General features: G+C 56.2%; 1 protein-coding gene across 1 annotated transcript; it reads right to left on the reverse strand.

Moving 5' to 3' along the window:
* Window positions 1-8: 8 nt before the first annotated feature.
* NAPA (NSF attachment protein alpha) lies at window positions 9-25,045 on the reverse strand. Its single transcript, XM_033128368.1, is given in 12 exon segments — window positions 9-746; window positions 1,815-1,865; window positions 2,304-2,372; window positions 3,313-3,417; window positions 4,247-4,331; window positions 4,423-4,442; window positions 4,444-4,479; window positions 4,712-4,789; window positions 6,066-6,112; window positions 11,104-11,220; window positions 13,818-13,897; window positions 24,799-25,045. Coding segments are annotated over 12 exon segments (888 nt in total). The 5' UTR covers window positions 24,897-25,045; the 3' UTR covers window positions 9-644.

Raw genomic sequence — 25,045 nt, forward strand, 5'->3', positions numbered from 1 at the left:
GGAAGAGACTCATGCGAAGTGTTGTTTTTTATTTTCTTTCTTGGGCCAGCTGCAGCTTCCCACTGACAAAACCTCAAAGCACTAGGGAGGAGCAGATGTGGGCTGGGTGCGGGACCCTCTGAGCTCCAGGGCCTGGGAGGTCCCTGAGAGGTCTGGGCTGCAGGAAGCTCCTGGCCCTGGGGCGGGACAGGGAGGAGCCCACTCCCAGCGGCAAGAGCAAATCTCGGCGGCTGCATGTGCTCAGAGCTCAGCTGGGGGACAGAAGTGGGGAGACAGAAAACCACCTCACACCTCAGCCAGTAGGGAGATGGGGGCCAGATGCTGACCCCCCACCTCCTGGCAGCACCCACAGCAAATAGGTCTGTGTTTTGGGGAGGAGAAGGGCACCTTTGGGGCTTAAATAAATGGGCAGGGGGCAGGGGGTGCAGAGAGAACAGGATGACTGGCCAGCAGGCCCGGCCTCAAGGGCGCCGAAGCAGTGCTGAGCCTGCTCTGTGGCCTGCGAGACTCCTGGTGGAAGAGAGGGAAGGTCCCGCAGCCAAGGTCTCATGCCCACCTCTCTCTGGGCTCACACTGATCTTCGTTGGAGGGGCCACCGGGGAGAGCGGAGGGGCAGGAAGAGGTGCTAGGGGGCTGGGCAGGGCTTAGCGCAGGTCCTCCTCGTCACCCTGGATCGTCTTCTTGACACGAAGCAGCATGGTGGTCAGCCACTGGTCCAGCCGAGAGATGGAATCATACTCCTTCACCTGTGGCACACCAGCAATGGTGACAATGGTGACAGGCGGCAGTCCCACCTGACCCTGGCTCCCTCCCTGGCCCCGATCGTGGAGACCAAGGTCTCTGGTCCCAAGATTCCCTAGATGTGTCCCTGCCAGTCTTGGTCCCTGAGGAGGAACAAGGGGAAGCTGCGGACCAGAGACTCCAGGCAGAGCAGCTCCGTTTTGGGTCTTCACTAGCCTGGGCATAAGGCTTCCTTTGGGGGAAAATAGATTTTTGTAGTTTTAAAAAAAGGATGCAGCTTCCTTGTTTTATGGATGGAGAAACTGAAGCCTGAAGATGTGACAAAAGCCTGTCCGCAGTGCCGTGGGGAGAGAAAGGCCAGCGAGAACCCCTGCCCCTGTGCCCTCCGCTTCTCCACGGCTCCTTGGCTGGGCTTCCTGGCACCCGGCCTGCAGGCCGGGGCAGGAGGGACGACAGGGAGCTGGTCTCTGTCATCACTTAGGTGCCCACACTTCCTAAGGGGCAGGTGCCCAGGGAGACACGCTTGACAGACGCAGTCTAGTGGAACCGGATCAGGACCTGAGCTGGACACAACTGAGTTCCAGAAGGTTCAGTCAGGAAAGGGAGAAACATCACTGTGGGGGTGGATCTGTTGGGGGATTTGTTATTGGAAGGACGGGACCTCCCAATGCCGCCTCTCCTGGCCCCTCGCCTCTTCCCTCCTGTCCCCGGGAGAGGAGAGAGGATGACACCGTTCGTTCTCCTCCCTCTCTGCTCCTCTAGGTCAATTCCAAAGTGCCCTCAGCTGCTCCGCCAGGGCGTGGGGCTCCAAGTGGCCAGACCCTGCCTTCAGGGGCAGACAGATGCGGCTCTGAACCCAGCCCTGCCCCCAAGGGGTCAAAGACGAGTGTCTTCACCATTCCTGGCCTCAGAGCCATCATCTCTAAAATGGGGAGAACACTGCCTACACCTCTGTGGCTACTTGTGAGGATTCTGGGGGGACTGGAGAAAGGAATTCACGGCCAGGGGCCGGGGCCACAGATAAAAAGGGTGACATTCACAGAACAGCCTGTCTGAGGAGGGCGGCCACTCACCGCCTCAGTGTAGCTCTCCACGTTCTGCTCCTCATGGGCATCTATCAATTTCTGCAAGACAATGGCAGGCAGGGGTCAGGGGCCCCGGCTGGCCTGAGGCCTGGCTGGGACTAGATCCACGCATACACCATCTGGGTGGGTGAGTATCGGGGACACTTCCATGCTGAGAGGAAGGAAAGGGCTGTGTTCCAATTCTGCCCACGTCAGAAATCACTCGCAAGCTCATGGACACAGAAGGGGGTGGTGTGAGTGTCACAGCTCAGCCCCTACTGGCTCATTGCTGCTGGAGTCTTGTCTCATCTAGAAAATGGAGACTCAAATGGCAGAAGAAGGAAAATGAAATAAAAACAGAAGACCCTTGAGAACCACTACACAAACCTCGGTGATCACACTAACCGGATCCAAGCCTCCAGGGTCCCCAGCCTGGCTCGCAGCCACCCACCTCCAAGCCCAGGTGGAAAGGGCGGGGAAAGGGGCCCCAACACTCACTTTCATCAGCTTGCACTCTCGGGAGTCAGAGAAAGCAGGGAACAGCTCCTCGTACTTCTGCACAGCAAGCTGAGTGTCCCGAGGGTGGAAGGAAGATAAAGAGGGGCCAATAAAGTGGGGCTGCTGGAGCCTCAGGCCTGGCAGCCGAGGGGATCTGGGGCTGGCTTGGGCCCTGAGTGAACTCTCTGCGCTCCTGCCCCAGCCTCCAGTGTCACCTGGCTCTGGGACTGGTGGCACCTCCATGGAGCTGAGCTCAGCAAGAGCCTGGCTGCAGAGACAGCTGGGGACGGTAAGGCGATGGCTTCCCAGACGGGCACAGTGCTGCCCCTGTCCCACCCTGGGTAGCGGGCAAATGACAACTGCCTCATTTAAGTACCTTTTATATGACAGGCCTGGTGCTGGGCACTTTTCACACTTAACCATCATGAAGACCCAGGAAGGGTCAAATGATGGTGACCTCCATTTTGAAAGTGAGGAAACAGCCAGAGACCCCAGGAATTCCAGCTTCTCTGCCTGGCCATTCCCTGCCCCTTGCCCAGCACTGACCCCTCTCTTGACAAGGGGCCCTGAAAATGGGTGGGTGGGCACATAGGCTATGGTTCAAATTGTGAGACTGGGCGTCAGAAAGACTTGGAATCTGGGCTGTAGTTTACTGGCCATGTGGCCTTGAACAAGGGATTCTGGTCTCGGCCTCAGTGTCATCTGTAAAACGTGTGGCTGTGGTGCTGACCTCACGGGGTGCAGTCAAGATTCAAAATGTGCTCTCACGAACAGCCGGCAAGCGAGTGAGCCAGGAGCTGGAAACTCAAACACTAAGGGGCCGGGCATGTGACATCAGGGACAGAAATGCAGCAATGAGAATAAGCAGCCTAAGGCCTGTTATGACGGTCCAGATGTGAGTGAGGGGCTCACCCTGCTAAAGGCTGAGAGGGGACTTGTCCTGGTGACAATGGTTCTAGTGCTTTGGGGGCAGTCGCTGGCAGGTAGGGCCAGCTCTGGCGGGACTCACCTTGGCGTTGAGCATGTCGATGCAGAAGTGGCAGAGGGCCGCCTTGAAGAAGTAGTCCTTGGCGCTGTACTTGAGGAGGGGGCTGTCCATGGCATTGGTCCCCACCTGGGGGCAGCCAGAGGGCGAGGGTCACTACCAGGCAGGCGGCGGCCTGCTGGGAGCTTTACAGATGACACTGTTCGCCAGGTGAAGCCTTGCTAGCCGGGACCCCAGGGGCAGGAGGCCAGGGACCAGCCCCGGGGAAGTCAGCAATTGGTGCGTGAGTGACCAAGGCCCCGGGCATGATGCGGAGGTGGGTGCTGTCACAGGGCCTCCCAAGGCGCCCGATGAGGGGAAGAGGTGGCCCTGCTGTCAGGCCTGACAGGAGGCTGGCACATCGGTGGGGGGCGGGGTGGCAGGCTGCTGGAACACGAGGCGGTGCCCGGCCGCCCTCCTCCAACGCCAGCTGCCTGCCTCTCCCCTGGCCAGGCGGATCCCACCAGCACAGCCCGGGCCCCGCCCGGCCCTCTCCACAGAGCAGGGGGGGCCTGCACAGCCATGAAACGCTTCCTCCCTCCCATCATGGGTGAGGGGCCCTGTTCCCTGACCCCTTCCTGTGGGCTCCTCAGCTGCCTCTCGTCCCCCCAGGCTTTGGCAGTTCTTCCTGTCCCCTCCCCGATGCTGGTTCTTTGGAGTCAGCCTCACTCTGGGGTCACGCAGGAAGCTCCTTGTGAGGACTGTGGGATGGGCCTAGCTAGGGAGAGGGTAGTGACACTGCATGGCGTCGTGGGTGGAAAAAGCATGCAGCCAGGCCAAGTACAGGGTGAGGGCGAGGGGCTGACAGAGGGAAGTGGAGAGAAAGGGAGGGGGCGATGGACAGGGTGACAGACAGGGAAGGGGCACTGGTGCACAGGCAGGGGGCAGAGCACAGGGCTCAGAGCCCCACTGTGCCCACCTGCTCGTAGATGTCAATGGCCTTCTGATACTGCTCCAGCTGTGCAGCGTAACTGGCCACCTTCAGCAGACACTTGTTGGCTGAGCTGTGTGGGGCGGACAGAGAAGAGGGAGGTTGGTGCGGAGTCGCAAGCGCCCGGGGGCTGGGCGGGCAGGAGCGGGCTGGGTCCTGGGTACCTGTTGGACTCCTCGCTTTTTGTAGTAGTCTGCAGACTGCTCGTAGTGGGCGATGGCCTGGGGAAACACGGGGCGGGAAGGGGGCAAAGTGGCACCAATGCAGCCTTTGTCACCTGCAGGCCCAGACCTGCTGGGACAGAGCCAGTGCCCCACGCCCCTTTCCTGGTGCTCAGACACCAGAGGACTCCCCCGAGTGGACAAGACAGAGAGAGGAGCCCCAGTCCCGGAGGACTGGCCGCGGCAGCCCTCCCTGCTGACGCCGGCCAGGCAGGGCCTGATTGCCACTGACCTTCTCAATGTCCACCAGCTCCGTCTCGTAGATCTCAGCGATGGAGATGTGGTGCTTGGCTGCGATCGTGAATCGGCCCTGGGTAGGGACATGGAAGGGGTGGACTGTGACCAGTGCCCCGCCCCAGTCCCCGAAGCTGGGGCTCCCTCCCCCTCAGCCACACCTGTGAGGTGAGGTGTGCAGAAGAGGGTAGCGAGAGGCGGAGGGCACAGGGCTTAGGGTGAGGATGTAGGCTGAGAGGCCCGGGTCTGAGTGCCACCCCAACTGGGCGACCTTGGGCCCCCAAGTGGACGGGACGGCACCAGGGACAGTGTGTGCAGAGGTACATGGCAGGGGCCCCGGCCTGAGGAAGCATTCGACAGGGGGCCTGGAGAGGCTGCCAAGGACCAGCCTGGGGTCACCTGGTAAAAGTCCTGGAGAAACTGGGGCTAAGGGCGTGAGTGTCCCCACTGCCCAGCGGACAACCTCCCTCCCTCTGAGGCCTGAAGCTCCCTGAGAGGCTGAGCACCCTCTACCTGCCTGCAGCCTGTTGGGGTCCAGGAGCCTGGCCTGCTGCTCTGCACACAGGGGCGAGTTCATGGCCACCCCCACACTGAGGGCGGCAAGAAAGGGCCAGGCCCTGGACTCAGCCAGGCCTCGCTGAGGGTCTCAGCGACTCCTGTCTGTAGGTTGCGTCCCTAAAGTCTGTCACATCACCTGTTTGGCCCCCCTCTCCTGACTGACAAACGGGCCAACAACAGTGCCCACCTCACAGGGCTGTTGTGGGAGGATGAAACCACTTGGCTGAGTGTCTGGGTCACTAAATGGCAGCTGCTGCACTAATGGCACTGTCATACCACAGGGCCCCACGGCCTGGCCGGGCAGGGGACAGGACCTGCTCCTGCCTGGGGGAGGGCGCTGGCAAGACAGAGGTGGAGTGTGAGAAGCGAAAAGTGGAGTCCACAGGAGTCTGGCCCCGCTCTAGCCCCGGCTCCCTGGCCTCTGGCCGGCAGCCACCTCTCTGGGCCTCTTCTGTCCATGGGGATGCTCCCGGGGGGGGGGGAGCAGGAGCTGAGCCCACTCTGGACATGGCCACCAAACCCCCTGCCCTGCCATGAGCTGGTAGAGCTGGTAATCAAATAGATACTGGCGGGGAAGGCTGGGTAAGGGGAAAAGCACACCCCTCCCCAATAACTGCCGAGGTCCACAATGACGGCCTGTGGGGAGGAGGCTGCAGGCAGGACCCAGGAAGGGGCCTCTGCAGTGCTGCAGCTGCCGCCAGGAGCCAGCCCAGCACAGGTGCCTACCCCTGGCCCCACGCCCCTCCCAGCCTGTTCTTGGTGGGCCAGGAGGGGGACAGCACACAGTGACTTACCATGTCTGTGTAGATCTCGATTGCTCTCATCAAACAGTTAATGGCCTCTGGGGAGAGAAACAGGGAGGCGGGGAGGAGTGAGAAACTGAAGTCATTTCAGTAGAAGCTGGGAGAGGGGATGCAGGCGGCCTATGGCGAGATCAATCTGCTCAGAGTTGCCAGGGTTTACGCTCCCGAGCTCTCTCAGGACTGGGGGGGATGGTGAAGCCCAGGAAACGTGGTCTGACTCATTTATTCTGCAGACTGACATGCTGGGCACACAGTGGCTGCCGTGGCTGCCCTCTCCCTCGAGCTGCCACAATGCCACCACCTTCCCAGTAAGCCCAGGGAACAGGACATAGCTGGTGCTGGGTCAGGCTGATGGCCAGACTCCCACAGGGATTTTGAGTCACATCTTCCAAGGCCCTACCCTCAAGGACAGAGCTGCTAGGAAAGGTGGGGCCAGAGGCGGCCAAGCCTGATACTGAGAAATATCCAGGTCCCACCTGGGCTGCCACCCTTTCACTGCAGCACCCTGAATGAACCATGTCACTTGCACCTGTCTGGCCGCCATCTATGGCAGGAGGGGACTGGAAGCCATGACTCGAAGGCACCACCACTCTCTTGCCCCCATTTCAGTATTCAGCAGCACCCTCTGTGCCCTCCTTAACCTGGCACTGATACCACCAGCTCCTCAAACCACAAATTTCGCCAATGAAACAGACACACCGGGCTGGCACTGGAGAGGAAGAATTGGGCTACCTTTGTTGTACTATCTCTTGCAACATTTTAAATTTGGGAATAGCTTTTTCCTTTTGACAAGTTATTTGGAGGAGAGTGAGAAGCCTGAGTGGGAGGCATTTTCTAGCTGACAGAGACGAGCTCTTGGGAGGTTTCTTTCATTCTTTTTTTTTTAAACACATCTCAGTAGGAAAGGGTGCGGGGGGTGTTTGAAGGGGAAAGACAGAGAGCCTGGACAGACCACAGGACAGGGATCTGAGCTGGGCCAAGGCTGAAAGTTCATCCTGCAGCCCAGGGCATTCAAAAGGCTCCTGGTCTGCCACCAGGGTCTCCAGTCAGCTGGGCCCATGGGGCCAAGATGCTGCAGAGACGTGTAAGGTCTGGCACCTGCTTTCAAATGGTCTCACCACCCAGGGAGACATCTGAACAGAGGCTCTTAGTGCTGGGCTGGGCTTCCAGGGAGTCCACAAGCCCCCTCCCCCAATTTACATGCAAAACTTGTGTGTCTGTGAGCACTATTCTGGGGGTGAGGGGGTCTGGAGGTTTTGTCCAATTCTGAAAGGCCTCTGGGAACCCCAAATAGATTCAGAGAATGTACACCACTCAGTCCAAGTTCTGAGGTTGACAGCTAAACGCCTGGGCAGTGGGGAAGAGGAAACGGAGGTGAAAGGAGACAGAGGAGGACAGGGAGAGAACACAACAAACATTACAGTGCGTGTGACTTACACACACACACAGACACTCTAACAGCATTTCTGGAAGTGACGGATGAGCTGGCAGCTGGTTGCCACGCGGGTCGCAGCACTCTGATGAGGATGGTAAGGAGCAGGGCAGCTGGGGCGCAGTGAGCGGGCTCTGCTCATCCCACCCCTGCTCCGTCCTGCACCCCAGGACGTGGACGTGACCAGCAGGACCCTGCAACTCATCCACACCCACTCCTGGACCGCCCGGAGTGCCCCACAGGGCACCTGCAGGCCGAGGTGGCAAGGTTGCGCCCAGTGAGCTTCGCAGCTGGGAAAGGGAGAGGCTGGAGTGCCCCTGGCAGGAAAGGTTCCCCTGCAGCTGCCACCCAGGGCCTGCTGGCATTGGCACTGGCATTGGAGTGATGTCAGCAAGGTGGCCCTGCAGTGTCAGGGTGGGAGGAAGGCTTATCCCCTGGGCAGGAACATGGATTCACAGGGTTAAGTCCTCTTCATGCCTGCCCTTCCCTCCAGGACAGCTGTCCCTGAGAGCAGCAGGCCACCAGCCGACACCCCAGCAAGAGTGCTAGTGGACAAGCCTGGCTACAACTGGCTTACATGGGCACGAGGACCCCCGGGAAGAGCGGCCAGCGCACCCCTGGATAAGCACAGCAAAACTCACTCCTCCCGTCTCCCTGTCCACCCAGAGAAAGCTGGAGCTGGAAAGGGACACTGGAATGATCCAGGCCAGGACGGGGCGGGGGGGGGGGCTGAGGCCCAGAAAGGGGAAGGTGCTGGCTTAGGGAAACAGCGAGTCTGCAAACCAGGGCCCTCAACCCGCACCCTGGACTCCAGCTGCCCCACCCCCCTCCCATCCTGCTGCTGCAGTCTCTTTCTCATCACACCCGGACCTGGCCCGTCTCCTTGTAAAACAGGCAAATCGCAGAACCCACAGGAAGTGGAGTGGATTAAAGGAAGATGCTGTGGGCTTGGTACACAGTAGGCATCCAATAAATGGCAGTGGGGGGAAGGATATGGGGCGGAGGGCAAGTGGGGGCCTGGCCACCTCCCTGCACTGGGTGCACAGGCACGTACGAACCCCTGGACACAGCCATGAGGGAGGCAGGTAAGAGGCCTTCCTGGCCTGACTGCCCAGAGCGGCGGACGGTGGCTGGGAAACTGGGGAACCACTGACAGCCCTGGGCATCACTCCCCACCCCCACCCCCCAGACACCAAGGCAGCAACAGGCCACCCCTGGCCCACACTGAGGGCAGACTCCACAGAGGGAGAGAGCGATGACAGGAACGAAATCCTTTCCTTCCGCCCTGGCCAGCCCTGGCAGGCTGAGGTACAGGCGTGGCACCAGCTGCCTCTGGAGGGCAAAGCCCTCCCTCCACGGCTCCTGCAAGAAGTGCTGACACAGGAGAAGCCTTTGAGGCAGGTGAAGTGAGCAGCAGAGCCGCAGGGAGCTGGCCACCTGCGTGGGGAAACTGGGCCGGCTTCCAAATCGGCCCTCCAGCTCTGTTGCACGAGGCACGCGCCAAGGGGCGGAGGCTCCGAGGCCAGGCCAGGCCCCCAGTGGATGGCAGCCGGCAGCTGGCCCTCACTACATGTTTATCACACGCCAGGTGCCACCCTGGGCATGTCTGCCCCTTATCTCACATGTGGTCTCTGTGTTACCAGACCAGGAAATGAAGATCCAACAGATTAAGCGACCTGCCCGAGGTCACAGGAGAGCATGCTGCTCCCGGACCTGTCACTCGGATGCAAATGTGGCCTCTTCCTGACCCTGGGCTGGAATGGTCCCCAACTCGGAGCTGTGACGGGGTTGGCAGTGGTGCTGGGATGCCACTCCAATGCCCCTCCTTGCTCAGCACCAGGCACCTTATTTGGGCTCCAGCCAAGCTACCCGCTCTCAGCTCTTCCCAAATCAGGCTCCCCTCTGCTCCACTGCCCTTTTGTTCCCCCGTACACTTCCCCCACCCAAATCCATCCCTCCAGCCTCAGCTCCCAGGGCAGAGAACCGTGCTCGCTGACCCCTGGAGAAACCAAGCTGGCCTCTGTGCCCCACGAGGGGACTGTCACCACATCTAACTACTGCTGCTCTCCCACTGGCCTGGGACACCTCTGCAATCCCGGCTTCCTAAGGCCAGGCCCCAGGCCACACAAGACACACCTTGCTGACCCTTGCAGAAGGCTGAGAAAACGCCGATCAAAAGCCAGGAAGGACATGACATCACAGTGCCAGGTGGGGCCTGTCCACGGGAAGCGCTGGGGTTGTTTAAAGAGCAACTGGTGCTGTGCGCATGTCACGCAGCCTGCACTCCGCTCTCACCCTAGAAACAAGTTCTTCCAGTCACTCTGGAGCAGCAGCTAAGGTCATAGATGCTAGGATGGCATCTCCAGGTCAACCAGTTCCCCAGGGAGCAGAAGGAAGGCTGGAGGCAAGGGAGGGCCTCGGTGGGGGACACAGAGACTTCCCTGGGTAATTCAAGCTGAAAACAAACCCAGGGTTGCCTGGGTCATCACCACGTCCCCCACATGGCCCAGCACTCAGCTTTGTGCAGGGAGTGACAATGGCCACCCAGTCACAAGGCCTCCCCTCGGGAACTGCTGGGCCTACGCCCACCACGTGACCACTTAGGTCAACATCTGTGAGACACCCAGTGGCAGAGGGGCAACCAGTCAAGTCTGGGGACAGAGAAAAAAGCTACTTGGTCTACATAGAGATCAAATCCTGGGAACTCAATGTCCCCAATCGTGATAATGGACCCGCCAGCAATCTCCCAGTGCTGCTGTGTGAACCTCGCAGAGACCTCTGAGCACTGTTGCCAACTGTCCCCTCTTGGGAAGGATAGGCTTTTATTCCAAGATCATGTATCTTTTAAAAAAAATTTCATGTCTTCCCCATTCTCATAAGAGAGGAGAGTGACAACAGGTGGTCATTAAAAAAAAGCCTTTGCTTGCTACAATGTCAAGTTACCAACCTATGCCTGGCACCAAGATCAAAAAAGTAAATAAAAATTCCAGCTCCATGAAATTGAAAGTCTGGTACCCACTGGGCTGTGCTTCCATTTCCAGATGAGCCCAGTGGGACAAAACGGTTTGCTCAGGATGACTTAGCCCTAAACAGGGCTCCTGTCCCCAGCACGCTGTCATTTGAAGAAACTTGTTCTCTCAGGCTGTGTTCCCCTGGTGGTGGTGGTGGGGAGGGGGTGGGAGGAAGCCAGGTCAGAGTAACTTCCTCTCCCTTTTCGGCAGCGACTCCTACCTGGCTGGTGTTAGAAGCCCTCCCACCCCCTCTGCATGTTAATTCTGACAACAGAACAGATTTTCCTCTCCCCTTGGCATGCAGTGGGTCTGAAATGTAACTCCCACTCCCACATGCTCCCAGGCTTCGGGAGGGGAACGATCAGCTGCACACACAAGTAGAAGGGGGGAGGCGGAGGCTTGGAGCGGGATGCAAATGCCAACAGGAAGGGAGCCAATTCTGAAATGAAAGCGTGAGAGCCTCCTGCCAGCCTATCGCGTGTTGGCCACTGGAGAAAACCAGAGCCCTAAGGGAACCTGAGCACTTCTCTGGAGAGTGCTCGCTGGTGCTCTGGGCAGCCAGCCCCAGTGGCCCACAGGCCCTCACCTTGGGGGTCGGCTTTCTTGAACGCGTTGCCGGCATCCACAAAGCACGTGGCCGCATCGTGCTTGTTCTGGAGCTGCAGGTGCAGCTGGGCTGCCTGGCAGAAAGCGTTTCCGGCACCTGGAACAGAAAAGAGTGATCCTGGCCTGAGTAGGGCCCCACGCTTTGTAAGCCACACAGACACTGTCCTGGGAGGTGGGCGAGCACTCCAGAATTCGGAGAGTCCCCAAGGGAGGAAGAGACTGGCCTGAGTGAGCAGAGGTCGTGGCCTGGACCGCAGGCCTCCGGACCCTGGTGGTGTCCCCGGGGATCCTTGAACCACACTGCTGGGAACCACCGCTCACAGGCAGAGCGCAGGCTGAATTGTGGGGTGCGGTGGGGAGGAGGTGTCAGGGAAGAGAGGCAATCGAGATGCAATTCTGCAACACCTCCCACTGACTCCCCCGTTCCAAGGCCGGTTTCTTTCCCCCATGACTCCCAGGTCTTCCTGTCCAACTCCCCTGACTCCTCTGCCTCTGTCCATGTTCTAGTCCCACATGCAGAATCGCTGCAGGTTATGTGTGCAAAGCACCACACTGATGGTGAGGTACATGGGGGCGGTGGGGGGGTCTGCTCGCTGCAGGAGCTTCACAGCCAGAAAGGGAAACAGGATGTGGACACCAACAACTTGAGTCCATGGGGACAAGTGCCCAGGGGCAGAGGGCAGTGGGGACAACACCTGCAGCCCAGTCTGTCCTGTGCTCAACTGCACTGTCACTGCCATGGGTCCCAGGCCCTTCCAGTCACGTGTCTCGTCTGAGAAGACGGTGTGGTCCCCAGGGGGCGGGGGGGGGCGTACTAACTGGGATCTCTGCTGCCACCTCCAGCCCCGTGCTGAGGCCACTTCCCTATATTCTCCTCCAGCGGAGTCCAAATCCCAGAATTCCTGAGCTGGAAGAAGACAAGAGGCCCCCGTCCTGCAACTTTAGAGCAGCCGCACAGACTAAGCTGCCCAGGGTTTCACTACCGTGTTCCCTGAAAATAAATCCTACCCGGAAAATAAGCCCGAGCATCATTTTTCAGGATGACATCCCCTGAACATAAGCCCTAATGCGTCTTTCAGAGCAAACCTTAATATAAGACCCGGTCTTATTTGGGGGAAACACGGTATATACGATTTATTATTTTTAAGGCCTCCAAACCTCAGTGCAAAATTTCCGGAAAAGGTCCTATCACCGGGGAAAAATTTTTTTTAAAAAAGGGCCTAGGACTTTTGTTTGAATAGTTGGGGGAGGAGGTTTACAAACTTTAGGGGGAAAGTAACATCCATGTGATAGACAAGTAAATCCTCCATCTTTAAAAGCACTTTCTAAGCTGGGGAGCATACAAATGCACAGAGCATCTGGCTCTGTGCTCAGAATAGTCTGTGGCTCCAAAGGCTCAGAAACGACATTGCCGATTTACCCCGTGCCTCTAACGCTGCCTCCACAGCCCTGCGCAGCTTTCATCTCCTTCCTGGTCAGGAAGTTCCTCTCGGGGTTCCAGACTGTCTTCGCTTGATTTCCCTGAGCCAGTTTTGCTGACACTTGAAGTTATATTACAAAATCAGCCCCCCTGGGCTCAATGAGCTGACTTTTCAACACTCTCCTCCAGGCCCTCAGGCAGCTCCCCACCGGGGCTCCTGCCTCTCTGACCTACGGAGCCCCACCCCTCGCCCCGGCTCTCTTCCATGGGTGCCAACCAAGGCCCAGCCTTGGGGAGCCCGACCACAACTCAGGGCCAACTCAGAAGGGCCATGACTCGGATGACACTCCGCCCCCTGACACTAACCCCACATGGTTAGTGGGTGACCTCTTCCAGCTGGAGGCCCTTCCGGCATTATATGACACTGTGCTGCCACCACATTCACCGAGGACAGTCACTACTGCCCTCGTGGTGATGTCTGATCTCCGTGAATCCACACTACGGCCCTTCGGGGTCAGGACTACGACTGTCCCTGTGGGACCGGCGAGGAAACAGCTGGGGAGAGGCCAAGTACCTTCCCCAGGGTCACGTGGCCAGTCTAAGCTGTGGCACAAACCCGTCACTCTGGCTCCAAAGGTCACGAAGCAACATAGGGGCAGGTTAAACATCAGGCTCTGGAGTCAGAGCTCTGGTTTCTGAATTCTGTTCTGTCACTTATCATTGTCGCATCTTGGGCAAGAGGCTGAGCCAACCTTCATTTCCGAATCTATAAAATGGGGAAATCAATGAATAGTACTGACGCTCGCAGGGTGGCCGGGATGATTCAATTAAATAGTGCACGCTTGGTGCTTTGCACAGGGCTCAGTAAATGGTAACTGTAATTAATATTATCACTGGAACCACCGGAATGTTCCCCCAGCCCAGAATTCAGACTCTGGTGGAAACACTAGGGAGCAGTTTCCAGGGAACCTGAAGTTCTGATTGTAAGGAGAAACCCTTCATAGAGCTCATCAATCCACATGGGGCACCTGGATTCCATAATCTGTCTGTCCTCATCCTGTAAGCCCTCTCTTCAGAGCCCTGAGATATCAGTTGTAAAATAACCCAGTGGGCCCCAGGACCAGAAGGCAGGCTGATGGGTTTGTGATGCTAGAAAAGGCAGAAAAAGAGAAGGAGCTGCAAGGCTAACCTAACCTCCCAGCCAGGCCTTGGGGACTGGAAGCTGAGGGGAAAGAGGAGAAAGGGGCAGAGGCGCTCTGGCAGAGATCACCTACCACTCCAGTTTTTGGCCATTTTGAACATGTTTGCTGCTCTGGCGTAGATTTCGCATGCTTCCTCTATTTTGGATGAGCCTCTGGGGAAAAAAGGAAAGAGAAAAAAGGATAAGGAAATCTAGTCTGGTATCAAAGACAAAAAGCAGGCAGAGACAGTGGCAACGTGCCCCTGTGCCCACCCCCATGACTGCAGTGAAGCCAGCTTCCCGAGTCCAGCTGTAGCCCAGGCCTCTACTCTAGGCTCTCAAGAGACACAGAGTCAGTGGCACCCCCCACCCCACAAAGGCAGCCTAGGCCCTCCCTGTGGGGTGGCCTTGGACCTCCCCAGAGCCCTGGCTTTGACAGCCACTTCCACTTCCTGCCAGGGCTGCTCTCAGGCTCCCTACAAGTCCCTTTCCCCAAGAGACTGCAAAGCATGGTGGGGGAAGAGCCCAGCTCTGGACGCCTCGTCCCTTCCCCAAAGCCTTAATCCTGTGCCCTACACACTGCAGTTGTTCAGAGAAGACCTCTCAACCCTCCAAGTGTGTCATTACCAATTTAGGACTGGGCATATATTACAATACGGACACACAGAGAAATACGAAATTTCCCATTTGTGTCAAAACAAAAAAAGAGGGGAAGAAAGGAAACATACCTCTTTATGTAAACATAGAATATTTCTGGAAAAATACACAAAAAACTAGTTGCAGCATTTTTCCCTAAGGTGGGTGGGGGCTGTAGAACTGGGGACCAGGGTTGAGAGACAGACTAACACCCCTCATTTGTACTGTCTGAAATTTTTTAATCACCTGCATATTTTACCTATTCAAGAAATATATAATACACATATATATGTATATGTATATATATTAGGATTTATATTGGGCCCTCTGGTACAGCAATGAATTATATTTCCAGCAATTTACCTTCAGAAACTAATCAGACAGCTACAGGGATATTCAGCACAGCAATATTTAAAGCAAAACAACCCTCAGAAACTTACTGTGCAATAGTAGGGGCCTGGGAAATATGGACAAGTATTTTTTCTTTTTTTTTTTTTAATGAAGAACACAGTGCCACAATGCTTGGGACAGTGTTTGGGCAGCTTTACCCTGCCTTCTCGCCCTCTAAGCAGTGTATCTAAACCTCTCTCTGAATGGGGGACCCTTCATTAGTATCTCACCCATAAGTCCTTCCACCTCCAATAATCCAACCAAGCTTAGCCCATGAGCTCTGTGGCCTCTGTAACTGTTCAAACCCACAAACCCAGGAGAATAAAACTCATACACACAGGATTCCCCTGGATGGAGTTCAGATTCTTTCTTTACTGACATCAACCAGTGTTTTGTGTTGAAAGAGGAGAAAGGGGGTATTTTCTTTTTCTGTTTTTCCCCCCATTTTTAAAATTAGTTTCAGGTGGACACAGCAACGTACTACACATTTAAACCCCTCATAAAGTGATAACCTACCTTCCAAGCTGCTACCCCTCTGGCCACTTTATAGCTGTTACAATATGATCGACTACCTTCCCTATGTTGTACTCCACATCCGTGACTACATATTTAGTTATAGTTGACATTCGATATTATCCTACTTCAGCTTCAGGTGTATAGCGCATTGGTCAGGCGTCTACACAATCTATGACGTGATCCCTGAGAAAGGGGGTATTTTCTAATTCAAAGCCACACGAATCACCTTCACTGTTGTACCCCTCACCCTTGTCAACTGGCCCTGGAAACACGCCATACCAGCCGCAGCTGGCAAGGGCTTCCAGTGCGATTCTGGGAGCTGTGTTCAGAGCACGCCTTCACTGCACGGCTCGTGCCATCGGTCTGCCTTGCCCATTCTCGAATCACTGAGGGGCTATAACAGTCATCAAACCTGAGCCCACGGCCACCCCCCCAGGAGCTACCACTCAGTAGGTCTGGGGGGGTGGGGCCCAGAATCGGGATTTTTAACAATGGTCCCAATGATTAAGAGATCAGGAGAGTTTGGGAAGGGAAAAGCTGACTTAGACCCACGGCTCGGCAAGCAGCCACCAGTGACCTGGCCCAGGTCAGGCGAGGTAAGTCGGCTGGGAACGGAATCCTGGCCTCCCGAACCCAAATCGCAGCAGGTAAGGTTCTTCTTCAGATGCAAGTCTACCCTCCGCCTTCTGGGACTGCAGTGACACTGCCCTCTGCCCCTCAGCTGTCCCCAGGAAGTGGCCCTGAGCAGTGGGTTCTTCCCACACTCACCCCCAGACTTCACCCCAGCTGGCCCCACACATCTTGGGCCTGAAGGCCGTGTTTGGAGGACCTCAGAGCCCACTCCTGGCCTTGGAGAGGTGAGGTCCTTTCACAAGCTTCTGGCAGAAGAAATTTCAGAAGCTGGGACCAGGCTGCACCCCGCCCCCCCCACACACATCCCGTCCTTCTCTGGAATGCTCTTTTCAAGGAGACGAACGACTTCACAGACCGAAATCACAGGTCTGCCCACCCATGGACCCCCTACCACACCCCTTCTTTGTGGGTGCAATTAAATCCTATCCAGACCCAGACAGTCTCTGAAAAAGCTCGGGCTCCTGGACGAGCAGGAGTGACCTGTCCCACTGAGAGGTCCAAAGCCGAGTGACCAACACTGAGTAGCGCCAGCAACTGCTGCTGTGTTTCAGCTCAGGGGGACAGAGTGGACACACAACACAAAGCCTGTCAGCTGCTGGGCTGAAATTCTATGATCCCAGACTAAGCTGGGCCAACCCTGCACTGGGTGCGTGATTCTCGGCAGGGTGGAAAAGCCAGAGGGATCACCACGTGCTCAGGCCCCTAGGCTCCTCTTTGCTTCCAACAGTCGGGTCCCGGTCCTTTCCAGGGGGCAGACAGGGGGATCTCTGGAGACGCTGTTCACAGAGCCATTTATTCATCCGGGGAACAAATATCTGAGCATTTATGCTGTGCCAGGCACTGGACATAATAGCAGTAAACAAAGAAGGACCTGGTCCTCCGTAAACAGGAAATCAGCAAAACAATGTCAGAGTGATGAAACACTAGAGGGACTTGGGGAGGAAGGGCTTCTTTGAATGGGCAAGTCAGGGATGTGTGATTTGAGCCTAGTCCCCAGCGATGACTAAGGAGACACCCATGAATAGAGAGAAGAGCATGTCACACGGCAGTCACAGCATGTGCAAAGGCCCTGAGACAAAAACAAGCTGGGCCAGTTCAAGGAAGAGAAGTGGGCCAGGATGGCTGTGGTGCAGGGAGTGGTAGGCAACGAGGCTGGAGAGGCAGGCAGGGGACACCCATGCTGCCTGGAGGCCAAGAGAAAGGCTTAGGCCCTATTCTAGCGCAACAGGAGGGTTTCTGGCAGGAAAGTGACCAGAGGGAAGAAGTTCCCAGCTCCACTGCTCTATCAGGCTGTCTCCCCCCACAGTGAATCTGCACGGTTTACTACAGGATTTCTCTCCCCAGTCAGGGCAGCTCATGTCACTCATCTAAGTGTGGCCTCTGTGACAAAAACTGCAAACTCACGGAGGGGGGAAACCAGGTCTTCTCCCTCTTCTCCTAGCACAAGATCCAGAAAAGCTAGCTGGGCCTGCCGCTTCTGAAGAACCTGGGGAGCAACACATGCGACAGCTGACTGTCCCTCCCCCACGGACCTCCCCCAAGCCGCCTCTGCTTGGCTCTTCCATCCCAGGCTCTGAGCCATGCCTGGAATAGAGGGAACTGGTTTGGGCCGGCCTGGAGCAGGGCTGACTATAATTACCGGCTCAGCTCTGCTTTCTCCCCCCTCCCAAGGCGGAGGAAGCAGTCTCAGGTCTCCCAGGCGCAGCCACCAACCTCCAGTGACTGCCATATGGAGAGGAGCGGGCAGTGCCAGGAACGCACAGCCGGCCTGGTGGGATCCTGGCCAAGGAGGGTGTGCAGGGCAGCGTCCCAGCTTCCCTCCCTCCTTCTTCCAACCCTGGGCACTTCCTGGCTCCCACCAACAGGCCACCCACCCCACCTGCAGTTTCCTAAGGACTTCAGAAGGCAGGGCATATGGAGCAAATCCCGTTTGGATCCTGGACACTCCCTGGCCCTCAGTGGTGCCACAGCCACCAGCCCTCAGCCGTCCCCTGAGGCCCTGGGCGGCCCTGGGCGGGAAGAGAGGGCCCACGCGCCTGCCCAGCGCTTGCTTCTCCCACCACTACGCAGCCGCGTTACTCTCTAGAATGGCTAACGGTGGCCTGCCAGGCACTCTGGCTGAAGGGGCGCACAGTTCCTCACAATAAGCCTTTGGGTACTTACAAAGGTATTTCCGAGCCCTCCTGCTTTACAAAGGAGGAAGCTGTCAGGAAGTGCAGGGCTTGAAAGGTGACTTGGCCCTGGGGTCCAGTCTTGCCCTTGCCTCTGCCTCACCCAGTGATCTGGGAGGCTTCCTTCCCCATGTCTAAGAGTCTTCTGGAAAACAAGCAGACAAGGTCCCTGCCTGCTCTCACTGCTCCAGCAGATTTAACCAGCCAGCGCTGCTCGGGTTTCCCTCATCTGGCAAGTAGACTGCTCTCTGCAGGAGCCTGGCTGAGCAGCCTCCCCTTACCGAGCCCTGGCCCACCACACGTGCCGCAGGCAGAAGGAACATTCGAGAACATAAAGGTCCAGCCGGCACGGGGAGCAGGCGGCCAACAGCTTGGCTCCTCCGCTGACTGTGCTGAACTGTCCAAGTCGCAGGGTGATGCCTCCGGCATCTCCTCCCACATCACCTGCAAATGCTGGGCACTCACTGCACCCCAGCTCTGCAGAGCCCGGCAGGGCCTGGGCCCCCACAGTGCGCACACAGGCCCCAGCACGGACAAAAGAATAAAGCTTTGCACACTAAGTGCCCAGCTCTGAAGCTGCCACAGGACACTCTCACATGCCTGTACGGGCAGGGGGCAGACAGAGAATGTGCCTGCGGCCCGGGAGACCTGGGCTGTAATCCTCTCAGCACTGCTAACTGTGCGATCTTGGCCTAGCAGTCCCTGAGCCTCAGTTTCTTTGTCTGTCAAATGGAAACAATGAAGCGACCTGGGAGGAGTCTTTGTGAGCATGAGAAATAACCTAAGCACAGCGCGCAGCACGGGGCAGGCGCTCAAACGGTTGCTCTTAGACGAAGGAGGAGAAATACACTCCGAAGGCTGCCAGCCACCTGGCAGCAGGATTTCTCGAGTTGCTGGGGGCAGTGGCAAAATCGCAGACTGTAGACGCACAGGCCTGCATTCCCAAGCTCACCAGCCTCAGTTTCCTCATCTGCATCTGGGGATAAGTCTCCACACGTGGCAGAGCTGCTGGAAGCCTGAGGTAGCAGCAGGAGAGCCAGAGCCACACAGCAGGCGCTTAGCACACAAGAGCATCGCCCTTACCAGGCGCGCAGAGAGGAGATTCTAGAAACGCTTACCAACTTCAACATTTCCGCGTGGGCTTCCCGCCCCCACCCCGAGATTAGCTAAGTGCCACCCTCATCTGGTTTCCACAGAGCCCTGGGCCTCACCTGTCACCACAGGCTATCGCCCTCCTGACTGAGCGCAAAGGCCGGGGACACACTTGCCACAGGGCCTCTACCGAGGCCTCTGCACCCCAATAGGATTACTTCATCCCAGCCAAAGACCCGAATGTTTCCTTTCCTTGAAAGATGTTTCTTCAAGACCTGTGTCTCCCAGTAGTTTCATCCCCAACAGGGGCCTCTGACCAGGCAGGGCAGTCCCACCCAATAAGAAATGCAAAACCCTCAGACTGCAGCGAAATGATGGCCAAATTACCCAGAAACCTTGGGTCCCCCCAGGAAAGACTCTGCTCGGAGACTAGACAAGGAAAGCCAAGTTTTCTGTGGTGGGTCTTGGCAGCTGGCAGGGCACTGTGAACCGCCTCGGTGCCCACTGGAACTGGTGCCAGGGGTTTCTGAGTGCTCTGTGGGTGGAGGCGGTCTGGAAGCAAAGCCGGAAGCTGTTGTTCCCACACCAGGCTCAGCAAGGTCCCAGGTGGTCCTGTATGGGGGACACCCACCCCGACCGTGGCAGCTAGTCTTGCCTCAGGAAAGCGGGCCTCTAGGGCTCTTGGGACTGCTGGTGCCTACAGGCGGTTCAAACAGGACTGACTGTCAACATCTGATCTTTACGGACATGTTGTTTGTACCGCGTTTCCCTGAAAATACGACCTAGCGGGACAATCAGCTCTAATGCGTCTTTTGGAGCAAAAATTAATATATTAATTATATTATATTAGACCTGGTCTTATATTATAGTAATATATGATATATATTAATGATATATATATGATATATATATAATATATGATATATATATATTAATATTAATATAGTAATAAATGAGACCAGGTCTTATATTAATTTTTGCTCCAAAAGTCGCGTTAGAGCTGATGGTCCGGCTAGGTCTTATTTTCGGGGATAGACAGAACACCGTGTCATCGCTATTTCTCCAGTAACTCCCAGTAAGTGTACCTAATAATAATAGTAAGCACTTAATAAGCACTTACCAGGGCCAGACACTGTTCTCACCGCTGTACACGCATAATCCCATTTATTCCTTAGAACAACCCTATAAAGGAGCTATTACTTTGATTTTCATTTCATAGATGAAGAAACTTCCAATACATCTTCCTATCCAGGTGGAAAGAAGTTTTTGTTCTGGATTGGGGAGAGGGAGTAAGGCGGGATGTGAGGGAGAAGGAAAAGCGCCAGGGAACAGAAGCGCCCTTAGGCTCTGTACAATCTCCAGGGGTACAGCACCGGAGTCTAGACCCACCTACATCCAGGGAGACAGAACAGGAAGGAAGAAAAAGTGCACCCCAGCTGCCTCTCCCCTCTCCTTTTCCGCAGTTTCATTGTGCTTTACTCAGGAAATCTCCCGTTTTGCTTCCAGAGGAGAAGTTTGGGCAGCCCCATCCCCAGGTGTCTGTGCGCTGGCTGGGGAGTTGGGGGAGGAGGGAGCAGAAGGGAAGGGACAGGGGAGCTGTGATCTAACTGGCTGGTTGCAGGCTGGTGCACCGAAGCCCCCTAGCGTCTGATAGCCGAGAAGTAGTGAAAAGCAAGGAAGGTCTTAACTTTTAAGGATAGGGCCGCACCAGATCCAGCTGGGGCGACTCTACTGGCCCTTTCCATGTGAGCAGAGGCCTCTCCATTTGGGATGGTGACATTGCTGAGGTTCCTGAAACGGGAAGGAGAAGCACGAGGGATGCTGAGCCCCAACACCCCCTTCTTGAAGCCACCGGAGAAAGGTGGGTTGTGAAACGCAGCACACAGGCACCCAGCTCAAGAGGCCAGAGCGATCCTCTGGCTACACTCCCAGCCCTCAGCCAGAGAGCTGCGGTCAGGCAGGGTGGTCAGGCGGGGTCTCCCACGGGCACCCCTGCCCTCCGCTCTGGCTTTGCTCACTCCCCTCTCAGTGCCATCTCAATTACTCTTGGAGCTAGAAGCGGCTGCAGTGAACACACCTGCTCTTTCTTTAAATGTTTGGAGAAAACTGCCCCGTGGGTGGGGAGGTAGGAGGAGTTAGAGGCAGGCAGCTCCCTGTGACACCTGTTTGCCAACATCCTTAGTGCCCAGGGAGAAGCTAGTGGGGTAGTGTGACGACCAGAGGGCTTTGGGATCAAACAGGCCTGGGAGTGAATTCGATCTCACTTACTGGGGGACTGAGCACCTAGCTCAACTTCTCTAAGTCAGCATTTGTCCACCTGCAGGTAAAGCGCCTGGCTCAGGCCTGACTCAGAGTCCGAGGGACCGAGGGAGCACTTCATAAACATTATCTGCTATTATTTCATGTCCCCCCCACAAATTCATGTGTTGAAATCCTAACCTCCAAGGTAATGGTATTAGGAGGCGGGGCCTTTTGGGGGCGATTAGGTGATGAGGGCAGAGCGCTCCCGACTGGGATTTGTGCCTCGATAAGACAGAGCCCACCACGCGAAGACACAGTGCAGATGCTGTCTAGGAGGAAGCAGACACTCCCCTGACACTAAATCTACCGGTACCGTGACCTTGGACTTCCCAGCCTCCAGAACTATGACAAATAAACTTCTGTTGTTGTAAGCACCCTTGTTATGGTATTTTGTTGTAGCAGCCCGAACAGACTAAGACAGACCCCCCCTTAAAATCCTCAATGCTCTCCAGCAGCTCCAGCCAAGCCCGTTCTAGAAAGCCGCCCCCCTCCACTGGCCTCGTCCTTGTTGAGCTTCACCTCCCACTTCTGCCCGTTCTAACCTCATGTGGTAACACGGAACTCTCTGTATTAAACCTCACACATCTGGGCCTTCCTCAAGCTGTCCCCTCAGCCTGGAGCAGTGCTCCCCCCCCAGAGGGTACCCCCAGAATTCCTGTTCATCCTCCCAGGTGGAGCCCTCTCCTCTGGGGAGCCATCCCTGGTCCTTTTGGATCTCGGTTCCCCATCATTCCCTCTTATTCCGGGCAGAACCTCCCCTCACATATATTTGCTCGTACAATTACCTCAGCCTAGAACACCCCCCCAAGTCCCCACTCCCCCAGCTCACTCCTCTCCAAGAGCCTTTCTCCAGTTCGCGCAGCTTCCTCTCAGCTCAGGAACTTCACACGATCTAGCCCTTAGTTAGTAGCCCTTAGTTACTGCTGACAATTTTGCTTTACTAGTGTTTGCCAAGTGAGAAAAATTTTTCCTCTACCTCTCGTGGCTCTTCTGGCTGATCTAATAATCAAACTGACAGAAAGCGGATTAGCAGGAGAAAAAACAAATGAAAGTTTAATAACGTATACCTCCTATATACATGGGGGGGACCCGGGCACAGGGAGTAACTCGCCAAAACGACAGAATCCACCGTTAATACTACTTTCAGTTAAAGACAAAAGATGTTGGGGGTGGAGAGTCAATTAAGGGAGGTGACCAGGAAAAGCACAGTAACCAAGGGTAGGACTTATGCAGATTTCAGTCCCTACCCTCTCCACTAGGTAGTGAAGGCAGGCCAGGTACACTGAGGGAGACCCCTTACAAATATAAACATCCTTTACAAAGGGTGACTTCTACTTGGTTTTCCCAAGTCTGCTATTCCTAAAAATTAACCAGCCTAAAATAATCAATATTCCAAAGAGGCATATTTTGGGCTGGCAAACTCTGCTCCCCTCCACGGGCCTTCCCAACCGGGTGGAAAGTGTCTCAGGGATTGACTTTGCTGCTCCCTCCCAGCACAGCCGGACAACAGTACAGATCCTCAGTCCAAAGGAACCAGACACCAAAAGCCACCAGGAAAACTACTGGCCAGAAACTGAGCTCTTGGCCCCACCCCAAAACACTGCACTTGACCTCCTCCCTTCCTGAAAGAAGAAGAAACACACCCACTCCCAGCTCTCGGGCTCTACAACAAAACATTTTTCACCTAATCAATCATACAATCTGTCTGCCCCGATGTTTCTCCACATCAGGCAACTGTCAGCCAAGGTATTCAGGTTCTCTTGTTAAACATTATCCAACTTCAAATAACAATGGGCCCTCCGGTCATGTCTTACCAATCTCCAGTCCCGAGGCCTTCCTTTGGGCAAGACTCTTCCCGTCTCTGCCTCTCTCTGTTCCCAGACTCCTACCCGACCTCCACCACAGTTCTTCTAACTCTACAAACCCACTGTCCCTCTCCAGTGCTCAGTCCCCAGGGCATCACAACCCTCCCCGTCCTCCCCGGCTATCTTCTCTTTCTTCCACCCAGAGCCTGGAGCCCCGCCCCCTAACCTAAGTCCCGGGGAACAAGAGCCCCTTCCCCACTCCCTTTCACACTTCTTTCTCCTCGTCACACTCAGCCTCTCCTTCCTCTATCCCTCCCAGACCTCTCCCCACAGGCTCCCACCTTGATCCCCACGGCCCCAAACAGGTTCCAAACCTGTTTCCCTCCTGGAAGTAACACTGCTGACAGCTAACACTTTCAGAGTGTCTCCCTGTGCCAGGCTCCATTCTAGCACTTTTCATGCATTCTTACGCAATACTAGCAGCAAACTTCTGAAGTAAGTTTTACTAGACACCCCCTTTAACAGGGAAATTACCCAAGCTCATGAAGTAAGTGACAGAGCCACACTTCAAACGCCAGCTGTTGACACTCCGAAGCTGTGAAGAATCCTCTAACAATGGTCATCAGAACTACTTTTATGAGCTAACCCGAATTTCACGTGCGACTTTGTAGACGCAGCCCCCCTCAGGCCGCCCTCACCTCCCGATCATTACTCAGGGGTCACACAGCAGGCCTCCAGTCCCCTGTGGTTTCCTCATCTTCCTCATCTCTCCCTTTTATCCCTCCGTCTCCTAAGCCAAGCCAGCATCACTCATTCCCCCACCCCACATTTGTCTCCAGCCTCTGAGCCTAGAACTGCTCATTCTAACTCCATTATCCCAGGATTCCTCTGCTCAGAGCCCACAGAATTATAAGGTCCCCCTACACTCGTCACCTTTAACCACGGTCACATGCACCCCAGGCACCTCACACACCGCACACCTGAACTTATCACTTTCAGGATCCCGAGCCCTGACCCGCCATCACCCAGAGTTCACGAGAATCCACTGCCACAGGCTTTGGAAAGGTCAATGCCCCGGTCAGGTATCCTCGGCCCCAGGTCCGACCTTGCCAGTCTGGGATTCTTCAGACAGAGTCTTGGAGAGCGCCACAAGGCTTCTGGATCCGCCTGCTCTCCGAGGCTCCTCAATCCCCTCAGGCCGGTGCCCTTCAAGGTCTCGGACCACACTCCCTAGGCCCAGCTTCTCCTCCGGCCCCTCGGCCCTTCTTCAGCCTTGCTCCCCTTCCCGCGTCTTGATGGTGTCGCCACGGCCTGGGTGTTCTCAGACCAGGAAGCTTCCGCCATCTGAGACTCTCCTCAAACCGTGTTGCCTCAGCCTGTGTCTCCTCTGCTGCCTTAGATAATGGCATCTCATCCCGGAATCCCCTCCGTTCTCTAGGCTCGAGCCCTTAGTCCCTACCCAGCCGCTTCAGGCCATGACTCCTTCCTCCCCTCAGCCTAGGTCACGGCCGACCCTCGGTGCGGTTCTTACCCAAAGAGGCCCGAGAAGAAAGACTGCGAGTTTTTCACTTTGCGCTCGGCCTCGGCCAGCAGCGCCATCGCCTCCGCTTCCTTCCCAGAGGTGTCCATAGCGGCCGCAAAGGGAGTCAGCAAACTGCCCGACCCAGGCCCTCGCAGGACTCAGCCGGGGCCGGGCTGCCGTACACAGGTCGGGGGAGCTTAGTGGGCTGTGTTGACGTCGCACCGGCGCGCGCCTCCTGCGGCCCGGAACCATGTGA

Source organism: Rhinolophus ferrumequinum, chromosome 15 (assembly GCF_004115265.2).
Source record: "Rhinolophus ferrumequinum isolate MPI-CBG mRhiFer1 chromosome 15, mRhiFer1_v1.p, whole genome shotgun sequence".
NCBI classification, from domain to species: domain Eukaryota; kingdom Metazoa; phylum Chordata; class Mammalia; order Chiroptera; family Rhinolophidae; genus Rhinolophus; species Rhinolophus ferrumequinum.